We start from the raw sequence: 15,883 nt of genomic DNA, 5'->3' as shown, positions 1-15,883 counted from the left end.
GCCATGTGCTGTCCCTGGTTTGGACTGGAGACGTCCAGTCTGCCTCACGGGCAGTCATCTTCCCAGCATACTGTATTTTAGCATTGCCATGTGCAGTCCCTGGTGTGGACTGGAGACATCCAGTCTGCCTCACGGGCAGTCATCTTCCTGGCATGCTGTATATTAGCATTGCCATGTGCTGTCCCTGGTTTGGACTGGAGACGTCCAGTCTGCCTCACGGGCAGTCATCTTCCTGGCATACTGTATATTAGCATTGCCATGTGCAGTCCCTGGTGTGGACTGGAGATGTCCAGTCTTCCTCACGGGCAGTCATCTTCCCGGCATACTGTATATTAGCATTGCCATGTGCTGTCCCTGGTTTGGACTGGAGACTTCCAGTCTGCCGCACGGGCAGTCATCTTCCCAGCATACTGTATATTAGCATTGCCATGTGCAGTCCCTGGTGTGGACTGGAGACATCCAGTCTGCCTCACGGGCAGTCATCTTCCTGGCATGCTGTATATTAGCATTGCCATGTGCTGTCCCTGGTGTGGAGTGGAGACGTCCAGTCTGCCTCACGGGCAGTCATCTTCCCAGCATACTGTATATTAGCATTGCCATGTGCTGTCCTGGTGTGGGCTGGAGACGTCCAGTCTGCCTCCCGGGCAGTCATCTTCCCAGCATACTGTATATTAGCATTGCCATGTGCTGTCCCTGGTGTGGACTGGAGACGTCCAGTCTGCCTCATGGACAGTCATCTTCCCAGCATACTGTATATTAGCATTACCATGTGCAGTCCCTGGTGTGGACTGGAGACGTCCAGTCTGCCTCACGGGCAGTCATCTTCCCAGCATTCTGTATATTAGCATTGCCATGTGCTGTCCCTGGTGTGGAGTGGAGACGTCCAGTCTGCCTCACGAGCAGTCATCTTCCCAGCATACTGTATATTAGCATTACCATGTGCAGTCCCTGGTGTGGACTGGAGATGTCCAGTCTTCCTCACGGGCAGTCATCTTCCCGGCATACTGTATATTAGCGTTGCCATGTGCTGTCCCTGGTTTGGACTGGAGACGTCCAGTCTGCCTCACGGGCAGTCATCTTCCCAGCATACTGTATTTTAGCATTGCCATGTGCAGTCCCTGGTGTGGACTGGAGACATCCAGTCTGCCTCACGGGCAGTCATCTTCCTGGCATGCTGTATATTAGCATTGCCATGTGCTGTCCCTGATTTGGACTGGAGACGTCCAGTCTGCCTCACGGGCAGTCATCTTCCTGGCATACTGTATATTAGCATTGCCATGTGCAGTCCCTGGTGTGGACTGGAGATGTCCAGTCTTCCTCACGGGCAGTCATCTTCCCAGCATACTGTATATTAGCATTACCATGTGCAGTCCCTGGTGTGGAGTGGAGACGTCCAGTCTGCCTCACGGGCAGTCATCTTCCCGGCATACTGTATATTAGCATTGCCATGTGCTGTCCCTGGTGTGGACTGGAGATGTCCAGTCTTCCTCACGGGCAGTCATCTTCCCGGCATACTGTATATTAGCATTGCCTTGTGCTGTCCCTGGTTTGGACTGGAGACGTCGAGTCTGCCTCACGGGCAGTCATCTTCCCAGCATACTGTATATTAGCATTGCCATGTGCAGTCCCTGGTGTGGACTGGAGACATCCAGTCTGCCTCACGGGCAGTCATCTTCCTGGCATGCTGTATATTAGCATTGCCATGTGCTGTCCCTGGTTTAGACTGGAGACGTCCACTCTGCCTCACGGGCAGTCATCTTCCTGGCATACTGTATATTAGCATTGCCATGTGCAGTCCCTGGTGTGGACTGGAGATGTCCAGTCTTCCTCACGGGCAGTCATCTTCCTGGCATACTGTATATTAGCATTGCCATGTGCTGTCCCTGGTGTGGACTGGAGACGTACAGTCTGCCTCATGGACAGTCATCTTCCCAGCATTCTGTATATTAGCATTGCCATGTGCTGTCCCTGGTGTGGAGTGGAGACGTCCAGTCTGCCTCACGAGCAGTCATCTTCCCAGCATACTGTATATTAGCATTACCATGTGCAGTCCCTGGTGTGGACTGGAGATGTCCAGTCTTCCTCACGGGCAGTCATCTTCCCGGCATACTGTATATTAGCATTGCCATGTGCTGTCCCTGGTGTGGACTGGAGATGTCCAGTCTTCCTCACGAGCAGTCATCTTCCCAGCATACTGTATTTTAGCATTGCCATGTGCAGTCCCTGGTGTGGACTGGAGACATCCAGTCTGCCTCACGGGCAGTCATCTTCCTGGCATGCTGTATATTAGCATTGCCATGTGCTGTCCCTGATTTGGACTGGAGACGTCCAGTCTGCCTCACGGGCAGTCATCTTCCTGGCATACTGTATATTAGCATTGCCATGTGCAGTCCCTGGTGTGGACTGGAGATGTCCAGTCTTCCTCACGGGCAGTCATCTTCCCAGCATACTGTATATTAGCATTGCCATGTGCAGTCCCTGGTGTGGACTGGAGACATCCAGTCTGCCTCACGGGCAGTCATCTTCCTGGCATGCTGTATATTAGCATTGCCATGTGCTGTCCCTGGTGTGGAGTGGAGACGTCCAGTCTGCCTCACGAGCAGTCATCTTCCTGGCATTCTGTATATTAGCATTGCCATGTGCTGTCCCTGGTGTGGAGTGGAGACGTCCAGTCTGCCTCACGGGCAGTCATCTTCCCAGCATACTGTATATTAGCATTGCCATGTGCAGTCCCTGGTGTGGACTGGAGATGTCCAGTCTTCCTCACGGGCAGTCATCTTCCCAGCATACTGTATATTAGCATTGCCATGTGCTGTCCCTGGTTTGGACTGGAGACGTCCAGTCTGCCTCACGGGCAGTCATCTTCCCAGCATACTGTATATTAGCATTGCCATGTGCTGTCCCTGGTGTGGAGTGGAGACGTCCAGTCTGCCTCACGGGCAGTCATCTTCCCAGCATACTGTATATTAGCATTACCATGTGCAGTCCCTGGTGTGGACTGGAGATGTCCAGTCTTCCTCACGGGCAGTCATCTTCCCGGCATACTGTATATTAGCATTGCCTTGTGCTGTCCCTGGTTTGGACTGGAGACGTCGAGTCTGCCTCACGGGCAGTCATCTTCCCAGCATACTGTATATTAGCATTGCCATGTGCAGTCCCTGGTGTGGACTGGAGACATCCAGTCTGCCTCACGGGCAGTCATCTTCCTGGCATGCTGTATATTAGCATTGCCATGTGCTGTCCCTGGTTTAGACTGGAGACGTCCACTCTGCCTCACGGGCAGTCATCTTCCTGGCATACTGTATATTAGCATTGCCATGTGCAGTCCCTGGTGTGGACTGGAGACATCCAGTCTGCCTCACGGGCAGTCATCTTCCTGGCATGCTGTATATTAGCATTGCCATGTGCTGTCCCTGGTTTAGACTGGAGACGTCCAGTCTGCCTCACGGGGGCAGTCATCTTCCCGGCATACTGTATATTAGCATTGCCATGTGCTGTCCCTGGTTTGGACTGGAGACGTCCAGTCTGCCTCACGGGCAGTCATCTTCCCAGCATACTGTATATTAGCATTGCCATGTGCTGGCCCTGCTGTGGACTGGAGACGTCCAGTCTGCCTCACGAGCAGTCATCTTCCCAGCATACTGTATATTAGCATTGCCATGTGCTGTCCCTGGTGTGGAGTGGAGACGTCCAGTCTGCCTCACGGGCAGTCATCTTCCCAGCATACTGTATATTAGCATTGCCATGTGCAGTCCCTGGTGTGGACTGGAGACATCCAGTCTGCCTCACGAGCAGTCATCTTCCCAGCATACTGTATATTAGCATTGCCATGTGCTGTCTCTGGTGTGGAGTGGAGACGTCCAGTCTGCCTCACGAGCAGTCATCTTCCCAGCATACTGTATATTAGCATTGCCATGTGCTGTCCCTGGTGTGGACTGGAGACGTCCTGTCTGCCTCACGAGCAGTCATCTTCCCAGCATACTGTATATTAGCATTGCCATGTGCTGTCTCTGGTGTGGACTGGAGACGTCCAGTCTGCCTCACGGGCAGTCATCTTCCCAGCATACTGTATATTAGCATTGCCATGTGCTGTCCCTGGTGTGGAGTGGAGACGTCCAGTCTGCCTCACGAGCAGTCATCTTCCCAGCATACTGTATATTAGCATTGCCATGTGCTGTCTCTGGTGTGGACTGGAGACGTCCAGTCTGCCTCATGAGCAGTCATCTTCCCAGCATACTGTATATTAGCATTGCCATGTGCTGTCCCTGGTTTGGACTGGAGACGTCCAGTCTGCCTCACGAGCAGTCATCTTCTCAGCATACTGTATATTAGCATTGCCATGTGCTGTCTCTGGTGTGGACTGGAGACGTCCAGTCTGCCTCATGAGCAGTCATCTTCCCAGCATACTGTATATTAGCATTGCCATGTGCTGTCCCTGGTTTGGACTGGAGACGTCCAGTCTGCCTCATGAGCAGTCATCTTCCCAGCATACTGTATATTAGCATTGCCATGTGCTGTCCCTGGTGTGGAGTGGAGACGTCCAGTCTGCCTCACGAGCAGTCATCTTCCCAGCATACTGTATATTAGCATTGCCATGTGCTGTCCCTGGTGTGGACTGGAGACGTCCAGTCTGCCTCACGGACAGTCATCTTCCCAGCATTCTGAATATTAGCATTGCCATGTGCTGTCCCTGGTGTGGAGTGGAGACGTCCAGTCTGCCTCACGAGCAGTCATCTTCCCGGCATACTGTATATTAGCATTACCATGTGCAGTCCCTGGTGTGGACTAGAGATGTCCAGTCTTCCTCACGGGCAGTCATCTTCCCGGCATACTGTATATTAGCATTGCCATGTGCTGTCCCTGGTTTGGACTGGAGACGTCCAGTCTGCCTCACGGGCAGTCATCTTCCCAGCATACTGTATTTTAGCATTGCCATGTGCAGTCCCTGGTGTGGACTGGAGACATCCAGTCTGCCTCACGGGCAGTCATCTTCCTGGCATGCTGTATATTAGCATTGCCATGTGCTGTCCCTGGTTTGGACTGGAGACGTCCAGTCTGCCTCACGGGCAGTCATCTTCCTGGCATACTGTATATTAGCATTGCCATGTGCAGTCCCTGGTGTGGACTGGAGATGTCCAGTCTTCCTCACGGGCAGTCATCTTCCCGGCATACTGTATATTAGCATTGCCATGTGCTGTCCCTGGTTTGGACTGGAGACTTCCAGTCTGCCGCACGGGCAGTCATCTTCCCAGCATACTGTATATTAGCATTGCCATGTGCAGTCCCTGGTGTGGACTGGAGACATCCAGTCTGCCTCACGGGCAGTCATCTTCCTGGCATGCTGTATATTAGCATTGCCATGTGCTGTCCCTGGTGTGGAGTGGAGACGTCCAGTCTGCCTCACGGGCAGTCATCTTCCCAGCATACTGTATATTAGCATTGCCATGTGCTGTCCTGGTGTGGGCTGGAGACGTCCAGTCTGCCTCCCGGGCAGTCATCTTCCCAGCATACTGTATATTAGCATTGCCATGTGCTGTCCCTGGTGTGGACTGGAGACGTCCAGTCTGCCTCATGGACAGTCATCTTCCCAGCATACTGTATATTAGCATTACCATGTGCAGTCCCTGGTGTGGACTGGAGACGTCCAGTCTGCCTCACGGGCAGTCATCTTCCCAGCATTCTGTATATTAGCATTGCCATGTGCTGTCCCTGGTGTGGAGTGGAGACGTCCAGTCTGCCTCACGAGCAGTCATCTTCCCAGCATACTGTATATTAGCATTACCATGTGCAGTCCCTGGTGTGGACTGGAGATGTCCAGTCTTCCTCACGGGCAGTCATCTTCCCGGCATACTGTATATTAGCATTGCCATGTGCTGTCCCTGGTTTGGACTGGAGACGTCCAGTCTGCCTCACGGGCAGTCATCTTCCCAGCATACTGTATTTTAGCATTGCCATGTGCAGTCCCTGGTGTGGACTGGAGACATCCAGTCTGCCTCACGGGCAGTCATCTTCCTGGCATGCTGTATATTAGCATTGCCATGTGCTGTCCCTGATTTGGACTGGAGACGTCCAGTCTGCCTCATGGGCAGTCATCTTCCTGGCATACTGTATATTAGCATTGCCATGTGCAGTCCCTGGTGTGGACTGGAGATGTCCAGTCTTCCTCACGGGCAGTCATCTTCCCAGCATACTGTATATTAGCATTACCATGTGCAGTCCCTGGTGTGGACTGGAGATGTCCAGTCTTCCTCACGGGCAGTCATCTTCCCGGCATACTGTATATTAGCATTGCCTTGTGCTGTCCCTGGTTTGGACTGGAGACGTCGAGTCTGCCTCACGGGCAGTCATCTTCCCAGCATACTGTATATTAGCATTGCCATGTGCAGTCCCTGGTGTGGACTGGAGACATCCAGTCTGCCTCACGGGCAGTCATCTTCCTGGCATGCTGTATATTAGCATTGCCATGTGCTGTCCCTGGTTTAGACTGGAGACGTCCACTCTGCCTCACGGGCAGTCATCTTCCTGGCATACTGTATATTAGCATTGCCATGTGCAGTCCCTGGTGTGGACTGGAGATGTCCAGTCTTCCTCACGGGCAGTCATCTTCCTGGCATACTGTATATTAGCATTGCCATGTGCTGTCCCTGGTTTGGACTGGAGACGTCCAGTCTGCCTCACGGGCAGTCATCTTCCCAGCATACTGTATATTAGCATTGCCATGTGCTGTCCCTGGTGTGGACTGGAGACATCCAGTCTGCCTCACGATCAGTCATCTTCCCAGCACACTGTATATTAGCATTGCCATGTGCTGTCCCTGGTGTGGAGTGGAGACGTCCAGTCTGCCTCACGGGCAGTCATCTTCCCAGCATACTGTATATTAGCATTGCCATGTGCAGTCCCTGGTGTGGACTGGAGACATCCAGTCTGCCTCACGGGCAGTCATCTTCCCAGCATACTGTATATTAGCATTGCCATGTGCAGTCCCTGGTGTGGACTGGAGACATCCAGTCTGCCTCACGGGCAGTCATCTTCCTGGCATACTGTATATTAGCATTGCCATGTGCTGTCCCTCGTTTGGACTGGAGACGTCCAGTCTGCCTCACGGGCAGTCATCTTCCCGGCATACTGTATATTAGCATTGCCATGTGCTGTCCCTGGTGTGGAGTGGAGACGTCCAGTCTGCCTCACGGGCAGTCATCTTCCCAGCATACTGTATATTAGCATTGCCATGTGCTGTCCCTGGTGTGGAGTGGAGACGTCCAGTCTGCCTCACGAGCAGTCATCTTCCCAGCATACTGTATATTAGCATTGCCATGTGCTGTCCCTGGTGTGGACTGGAGACGTCCAGTCTGCCTCACGGGCAGTCATCTTCCCGGCATACTGTATATTAGCATTGCCATGTGCTGTCCCTGGTGTGGACTGGAGACATCCAGTCTGCCTCACGGGGGGCAGTCATCTTCCCAGCATACTGTATATTAGCATTGCCATGTGCTGTCCCTGGTGTGGACTGGAGACGTCCAGTCTGCCTCACGGGCAGTCATCTTCCCGGCATATTGTATATTAGCATTGCCATGTGCTGTCCCTGGTTTGGACTGGAGACGTCCAGTCTGCCTCACGGGCAGTCATCTTCCCGGCATACTGTATATTAGCATTGCCATGTGCTGTCCCTGGTATGGACTGGAGACGTCCAGTCTGCCTCACGGGCAGTCATCTTCCCGGCATACTGTATATTAGCATTGCCATGTGCTGTCCTTGGTGTGGACTGGAGACGTCCAGTCTGCCTCACGGGGGCAGTCATCTTCCCAGCATACTGTATATTAGCATTGCCATGTGCTGTCCCTGGTATGGGCTGGAGACGTCCAGTCTGCCTCACGAGCAGTCATCTTCCCAGCATACTGTATATTAGCATTGCCATGTGCTGTCCCTGGTGTGGACTGGAGACGTGCAGTCTGCCTCACGAGCAGTCATCTTCCCAGCATACTGTATATTAGCATTGCCATGTGCTGTCCCTGGTGTGGACTGGAGACGTCCAGTCTGCCTCACGGGCAGTCATCTTCCCAGCATACTGTATATTAGCATTGCCATGTGCTGTCCCTGGTGTGGACTGGAGACATCCAGTCTGCCTCACGGGGGGCAGTCATCTTCCCAGCATACTGTATATTAGCATTGCCATGTGCTGTCCCTGGTGTGGACTGGAGACGTCCAGTCTGCCTCATGGGGGGCAGTCATCTTCCCAGCATACTGTATATTTGCATTGCCATGTGCTGTCCCTGGTGTGGACTGGAGACGTCCAGTCTGCCTCACGGGCAGTCATCTTCCCTGCATACTGTATATTAGCATTGCCATGTGCTGTCCCTGGTATGGACTGGAGACGTCCAGTCTGCCTCACGGAGGGCAGTCATCTTCCCAGCATACTGTATATTAGCTTTGTCATGTGCTGTCCCTGGTGTGGAGTGGAGACGTCCAGTCTGCCTCACGGGGGCAGTCATCTTCCCAGCATACTGTATATTAGCATTGCCATGTGCTGTCCCTGGTGTGGAGTGGAGACGTCCAGTCTGCCTCACGAGCAGTCATCTTCCCAGCATACTGTATATTAGCATTGCCATGTGCTGTCCCTGGTGTGGGCTGGAGACGTCCAGTCTGCCTCACGAGCAGTCATCTTCCCAGCATACTGTATATTAGCATTGCCATGTGCTGTCCCTGGTGTGGACTGGAGACGTCCAGTCTGCCTCACGGGCAGTCATCTTCCCGGCATACTGTATATTAGCATTGCCATGTGCTGTCCCTGCTGTGGACTGGAGACGTCCAGTCTGCCTCACGAGCAGTCATCTTCCCAGCATACTGTATATTAGCATTGCCATGTGCTGTCTCTGGTGTGGAGTGGAGACGTCCAGTCTGCCTCACGAGCAGTCATCTTCTCAGCATACTGTATATTAGCATTGCCATGTGCTGTCCCTGGTGTGGAGTGGAGACGTCCAGTCTGCCTCACGAGCAGTCATCTTCCCAGCATACTGTATATTAGCATTGCCATGTGCTGTCTCTGGTGTGGAGTGGAGACGTCCAGTCTGCCTCACGAGCAGTCATCTTCTCAGCATACTGTATATTAGCATTGCCATGTGCTGTCCCTGGTGTGGAGTGGAGACGTCCAGTCTGCCTCACGAGCAGTCATCTTCCCAGCATACTGTATATTAGCATTGCCATGTGCTGTCCCTGGTGTGGGCTGGAGACGTCCAGTCTGCCTCACGGGCAGTCATCTTCCCAGCATACTGTATATTAGCATTGCCATGTGCTGTCCCTGGTGTGGACTGGAGACGTCCAGCCTGCCTCACGGGGGCAGTCATCTTCCCAGCATACTGTATATTAGCATTGCCATGTGCTGTCCCTGGTATGGACTGGAGACGTCCAGTCTGCCTCACGAGCAGTCATCTTCCCGGAATACTGTATATTAGCATTGCCATGTGCTGTCAGTGGTGTGGAGTGGAGACGTCCAGTCTGCCTCACGAGCAGTCATCTTCCCAGCATACTGTATATTAGCATTGCCATGTGCTGTCAGTGGTGTGGAGTGGAGACGTCCAGTCTGCCTCACGAGCAGTCATCTTCCCAGCATACTGTATATTAGCATTGCCATGTGCTGTCCCTGGTGTGGACTGGAGATGTCCAGTCTGCCTCACGGGCAGTCATCTTCCCGGCATACTGTATATTAGCATTGCCATGTGCTGTCCCTGGTGTGGAGTGGAGACGTCCAGTCTGCCTCACGAGCAGTCATCTTCCCAGCATACTGTATATTAGCATTGCCATGTGCTGTCTCTGGTGTGGAGTGGAGACGTCCCGTCTGCCTCACGAGCAGTCATCTTCTCAGCATACTGTATATTGGCATTGCCATGTGCTGTCCCTGGTGTGGAGTGGAGACGTCCAGTCTGCCTCACGAGCAGTCATCTTCCCAGCATACTGTATATTAGCATTGCCATGTGCTGTCTCTGGTGTGGAGTGGAGACATCCAGTCTGCCTCACGAGCAGTCATCTTCCCAGCATACTGTATATTAGCATTGCCATGTGCTGTCCCTGGTGTGGACTGGAGACGTCCAGTCTGCCTCACGGGCAGTCATCTTCCCGGCATACTGTATATTAGCATTGCCATGTGCTGTCCCTGGTGTGGAGTGGAGACGTCCAGTCTGCCTCACGAGCAGTCATCTTCCCAGCATACTGTATATTAGCATTGCCATGTGCTGTCTCTGGTGTGGAGTGGAGACGTCCAGTCTGCCTCACGAGCAGTCATCTTCCCGGCATACTGTATATTAGCATTGCCATGTGCTGTCCCTGGTGTGGAGTGGAGACGTCCAGTCTGCCTCAAGAGCAGTCATCTTCCCAGCATACTGTATATTAGCATTGCCATGTGCTGTCCCTGGTGTGGAGTGGAGACGTCCAGTCTGCCTCACGAGCAGTCATCTTCCCAGCATACTGTATATTAGCATTGCCATGTGCTGTCCCTGCTGTGGACTGGAGGCTTCCAGTCTGCCTCACGGGCAGTCATCTTCCCAGCATACTGTATATTAGCATTGCCATGTGCTGTCCCTGGTGTGGAGTGGAGACGTCCAGTCTGCCTCACGGTCAGTCATCTTCCCAGCATACTGTATATTAGCATTGCCATGTACTGTCCCTGGTGTGGAGTGGAGACGTCCAGTCTGCCTCACGGGCAGTCATCTTCCCGGCATACTGTATATTAGCATTGCCATGTGCTGTCCCTGGTGTGGAGTGGAGACGTCCAGTCTGCCTCACGGGCAGTCATCTTCCCGGCATACTGTATATTAGCATTGCCATGTGCTGTCCCTGGTATGGAGTGGAGACGTCCAGTCTGCCTCACGGGCAGTCATCTTCCCAGCATACTGTATATTAGCATTGCCATGTACTGTCCCTGGTGTGGAGTGGAGACGTCCAGTCTGCCTCACGGGCAGTCATCTTCCCGGCATACTGTATATTAGCATTGCCATGTGCTGTCCCTGGTGTGGAGTGGAGACGTCCAGTCTGCCTCACGGGCAGTCATCTTCCCGGCATACTGTATATTAGCATTGCCATGTGCTGTCCCTGGTATGGAGTGGAGACGTCCAGTCTGCCTCACGGGCAGTCATCTTCCCGGCATACTGTATATTAGCATTGCCATGTGCTGTCCCTGGTGTGGAGTGGAGACGTCCAGTCTGCCTCACGGGCAGTCATCTTCCCAGCATACTGTATATTAGCATTGCCATGTGCTGTCCCTGGTGTGGACTGGAGACGTCCAGTCTGCCTCACGGTGGGCAGTCATCTTCCCAGCATACTGTATAGACACCTCACTAAAGGCCCCGTCTCACATAGCGAGGTCGCTGCTGTGTCACGGTTTTGGTGACTCACCAGCGACCTCACCAGCAATGTCGATATGTGTGACACTTTGCAACCATCAGGCCCCTGCTGAGAGGTCGCTGATCGCTGCAAAGTGTCCTGGACCATTTTTTGGTCGTTGGCCTCCAGCTGGCCAGCACACATCGCTGTGTGTGACCAGCGGGACCAACGATCTGGCTGGTAACCATGGTAAATATTGGGTTACTAGGGGCACGCGCGCACTTAGTAACCGGCTGTTTACCATGGATACCACTCTGCTACGGTGCGTGGAGGCTCCCGCGCACCGTAGCAGAGTGGTATCCATGGTAAACAGCGGGTTACTAGGGGCACACGAGCACTTAGTAACCCGATGTTTACCATAGTTACCAGCCTGCTCCTGCTTGCAGCAGGCTGGTAACGGGAGCAGGACATCGTGGAACGATCCTTTCCACGATATCGCTGCTCCCCTGATCGCTGGTGATCCTGCCTGTTTGACAGCTCACCAGCGATGTATTAGCGATGCAGCAACGATCCCTGACAGGTCGTATCGTTGTTGGGATCGCTGCTGCGTCGCTTAGTGTGACGGGGCCTTAATTCAATCATCTACTCACAGCCGATGCTGCCGGACTTCCCGCGATATCGGATGTAGAACAAAAATTTATGCAAGTCTGTAATTTTTGCCCTTAACTGTAGATGGTGACGCCGTTGTGTACATACATGACCTGTGTATATAGTATATACTGTATCTACCCTGTATACTGCTGTCCTCTGCACTAATGCTTTACACTGATTGTGTTTTCTATGTTTCAGCCCATCCGTTTCTTGGGACCAGCAGCCCACTACTCCTACCCCCTCCTCCAGGTAATGACCCCACAGGTAGGGACTGTAGAGCGGCGGGCTTCTGCCCCCTCTACGCTTTCAGCTTCCTCATCTGCTGCTCTTATGGCAGGAGGATTATTTTCTATATGTTTCTCAGTTTATTTCTAACCAGTGGAAGCGAGTGCAGCTCTGGAGGTGACTGGAGTGATGCATGATGTAACTCAGGGTGAAGTGCAGATGGCAGCCGGTGGGTGGAATTGTCCTCGATAATGAGTCTCGTCCTTTTCTTCCAGGTCCGGATTTCATTCGTTCTCCGTTTTTACCCATGATGCCACGTCCCATGAATGTTGGCAGCCTTTACCCCGGTGCCCCGCTCCCAAGAGAAGCCTGGGAAATGAATATACAGCCAAGAAGGTTGCTGAATTCGAGGGGAGTAAGGAGCCACCCATACCACTTACCTGCTGACCACCCATACCACTCACCTGCTGACCACCCATACCACTCACCTGCTGACCACCCATACCACTCACCTGCTGACCACCCATACCACTCACCTTCTGACCACCCATACCACCCACCTGCTGACCACCCATACCACTCACCTGCTGACCACCCATACCACTCACCTTCTGACCACCCATACCACCCACCTGCTGACCACCCATACCACTCACCTGCTGACCACCCATACCACTCACCCGCTGACCACCCATACCACCCACCTGCTGACCACCCATACCACTCACCTGCTGACCACCCATACCACTCACCTGCTGACCACCCATACCACCCACCTGCTGACCACCCATACCACTCAACTGCTGACCACCCATACCACTCACCTGCTGACCACCCATACCACTCACCCGCTGACCACCAAAGCCACCTGGAATCTAATGACCTTTACTAGCCGGAGCCTCCAGGCTTTCGCTGACCACAGGGGGCACTGGAGTCCACTGTCCAATACACGGGAGAGCACAGGACAGATATGTGTTCCCCGCACTGTATGTTCCCTGCCCTGTATGTTCCCGGCTCACGCTGTGTGTTCCCCGACCACGCTGTGTGTTCCCCGCTCACGCTGTGTGTTCCCCGACCACGCTGTGTGTTCCCCGCTCACGCTGTGTTCCCCGCTCACGCTGTGTGTTCCCCGACCACGCTGTGTGTTCCCCGCCCACGCTGTGTGTTCCCCGCCCATGCTGTGTGTTACCCGCCCATGCTGTGTGTTCCCCGTCCACGCTGTGTGTTCCCCGCTCATGCTGTGTGTTCCCCGCTCACGCTGTGTGTTCCCCGACCACGCTGTGTGTTCCCCGACCACGCTGTGTGTTCCCCGACCATGCTGTGTGTTCCCCGTCCATGCTGTGTGTTCCCCGACCATGCTGTGTGTTCCCCGACCACGCTGTGTGTTCCCCGCTCACGCTGTGTGTTCCCCGACCATGCTGTGTGTTCCCCGCTCACGCTGTGTGTTCCCCGTCCACGCCGTGTGTTCCCCGCCCACGCCGTGTGTTCCCGTTCCACGCTGTGTGTTTCCCGACCATGCTGTGTGTTCCCCGCCCACGCTGTGTGTTCCCCGCCCACGCTGTGTGTTCCCCGCTCACGCTGTGTGTTCCCCGTCCACGCCGTGTGTTCCCGTTCCACGCTGTGTGTTTCCCGACCATGCTGTGCATTCTCCGTCCACGCTGTGCGTTCCCCGCTCACGCTGTGTGTTCCCCGCCCACGCTGTGTGTTCCCCGCTCACGCTGTGTGTTCCCCGTCCACGCTGTGTGTTCCCCGCTCACGCTGTGTGTTCCCCGACCATGCTGTGTGTTCCCCGCTCACGCTGTGTGTTCCCCCCACGCTGTGTGTTCTCCGCCCACGCTGTGTGTTCCCCGTCCACGCTGTGTGTTCCCCGTCCACGCTGTGTGTTCCCCGTCCATGCTCTGTGTTCCCCGTCCACGCTCTGTGTTCCCCGCTCACGCTGTGTGTTCCCCGCTCACGCTGTGTGTTCTCCGTCCACGCTCTGTGTTCCCCGCTCACGCTGTGTGTTCCCCGCTCACGCTGTGTGTTTCCCGCTCACGCTGCGTGTTCCCCCGCTCACGCTGTGTGTTCCCCGTCCACGCTGTGTGTTCCCCGTCCACGCTGTGTGTTCTCCGTCCACGCTGTGCGTTCCCCGCTCACGCTGTGTGTTCCCCGTCCACGCTGTGTGTTCCCCGCTCACGCTGTGTGTTCCCCCGCTCATTCTGTGTGTTCCCCGGCCGCGCTGTGTGTTCCCCCGCTCACGCTGTGTGTTCCCCGCTCACGCTGTGTGTTCTCCGTCCACGCTGTATGTTCTCCGTCCACGCTGTGCGTTCCCCGCTCACGCTGTGTGTTCCCCCGCTCATTCTGTGTGTTCCCCGGCCGCGCTGTGTGTTCCCCCGCTCACGCTGTGTGTTCCCCGCTCACGCTGTGTGTTCCCCGTCCACGCTGTGTGTTCCCCGCCCGCGCTGTGTGTTCCTCCGCTCGCGCTGTGTGTTCCCCGCTCACGCTGTGTGTTCCCCGTCCACGCTGTGTGTTCCCCGCTCACGCTGTGTGTTCCCCGTCCACGCTGTGTGTTCCCCGTCCACGCTGTGTGTTCCCCGCTCACGCTGTGTGTTCCCCGTCCACGCTGTGTGTTCCCCGTCCACGCTGTGCATTCTCCGTCCACGCTGTGCGTTCCCCGCTCACGCTGTGTGTTCCCCGCTCACGCTGTGTGTTCCCCGCTCACGCTGTGTGTTCCCCGTCCACGCTGTGTGTTCCCCGCCCGCGCTGTGTGTTCCCCCGCTCGCGCTGTGTGTTCCCTGCTCACGCTGTGTGTTCCCCCGCTCACGCTGTGTGTTCCCCGTCCACGCTGTGTGTTCCCCGCCCGCGCTGTGTGTTCCCCCGCTCGCGCTGTGTGTTCCCCGCTCACGCTGTGTGTTCCCCGTCCACGCTGTGTGTTCCCCGCTCACGCTGTGTGTTCCCCGCTCACGCTGTGTTTTCCCCGTCCACGCTGTGCGTTCCCCGTCCACGCTGTGCGTTCCCCGCTCACGCTGTGTGTTCCCCGTCCACGCTGTGTGTTCCCCGCTCACGCTGTGTGTTCCCCGTCCACGCTGTGTGTTCCCCGTCCACGCTGTGTGTTCTCCGTCCACGCTGTGCGTTCCCCGCTCACGCTGTGTGTTCCCCGCTCACGCTGTGTGTTCCCCGCTCACGCTGTGTGTTCCCCGTCCACGCTGTGTGTTCCCCGCCCGCGCTGTGTGTTCCCCCGCTCGCGCTGTGTGTTCCCCGCTCACGCTGTGTGTTCCCCCGCCCACGCTGTGTGTTCCCCGTCCACGCTGTGTGTTCTCCGTCCACGCTGTGCGTTCCCCGCTCACGCTGTGTGTTCCCCCGCCCACGCTGTGTGTTCCCCGTCCACGCTGTGTGTTCCCCGTCCACGCTGTGTGTTCCCCGCTCACGCTGTGTGTTCCCCGTCCACGCTGTGTGTTCCCCGCTCACGCTGTGTGTTCCCCGTCCACGCTGTGTGTTCCCTGCTCACGCTGTGTGTTCCCCGTCCACGCTGTGTGTTCCCCGTCCACGCTGTGTGTTCCCCGCCCGCGCTGTGTGTTCCCCCGCTCGCGCTGTGTGTTCCCCGCTCACGCTGTGTGTTCCCCGTCCACGCTGTGTGTTCCCCGCTCACGCTGTGTGTTCCCCGCTCACGCTGTGTTTTCCCCGTCCACGCTGTGCGTTCCCCGTCCACGCTGTG

The 15,883-nt window shown here is 55.3% G+C and overlaps 1 protein-coding gene across 1 annotated transcript in view; it reads left to right on the top strand.

Moving 5' to 3' along the window:
- The window catches only part of LOC141245028 (uncharacterized), a gene marked incomplete at its 5' end in the record, with an annotated part of 309,664 nt that extends 296,306 nt beyond the window's left edge, over positions 1 to 13,358 (top strand). Inside the window, 2 exons of the mRNA XM_073669044.1 lie at positions 12,163 to 12,213; positions 12,465 to 13,358. Of these exons, the coding sequence (XP_073525145.1) occupies positions 12,163 to 12,213; positions 12,465 to 13,081 (668 nt within the window). The remainder of the gene's footprint in view (positions 1 to 12,162; positions 12,214 to 12,464) is intronic.
- Positions 13,359 to 15,883: the final 2,525 nt, after the last annotated feature.

The sequence above is a fragment of the Phyllobates terribilis genome, unplaced genomic scaffold (assembly GCF_046119375.1).
Source record: "Phyllobates terribilis strain yellow unplaced genomic scaffold, ASM4611937v1 Scaffold_1__5_contigs__length_1240528914, whole genome shotgun sequence".
In the NCBI taxonomy this organism is placed as follows: domain Eukaryota; kingdom Metazoa; phylum Chordata; class Amphibia; order Anura; family Dendrobatidae; genus Phyllobates; species Phyllobates terribilis.
Note: the sequence above shows the minus strand (reverse complement) of the source record. Positions and strands in the feature narration are given on the sequence as shown.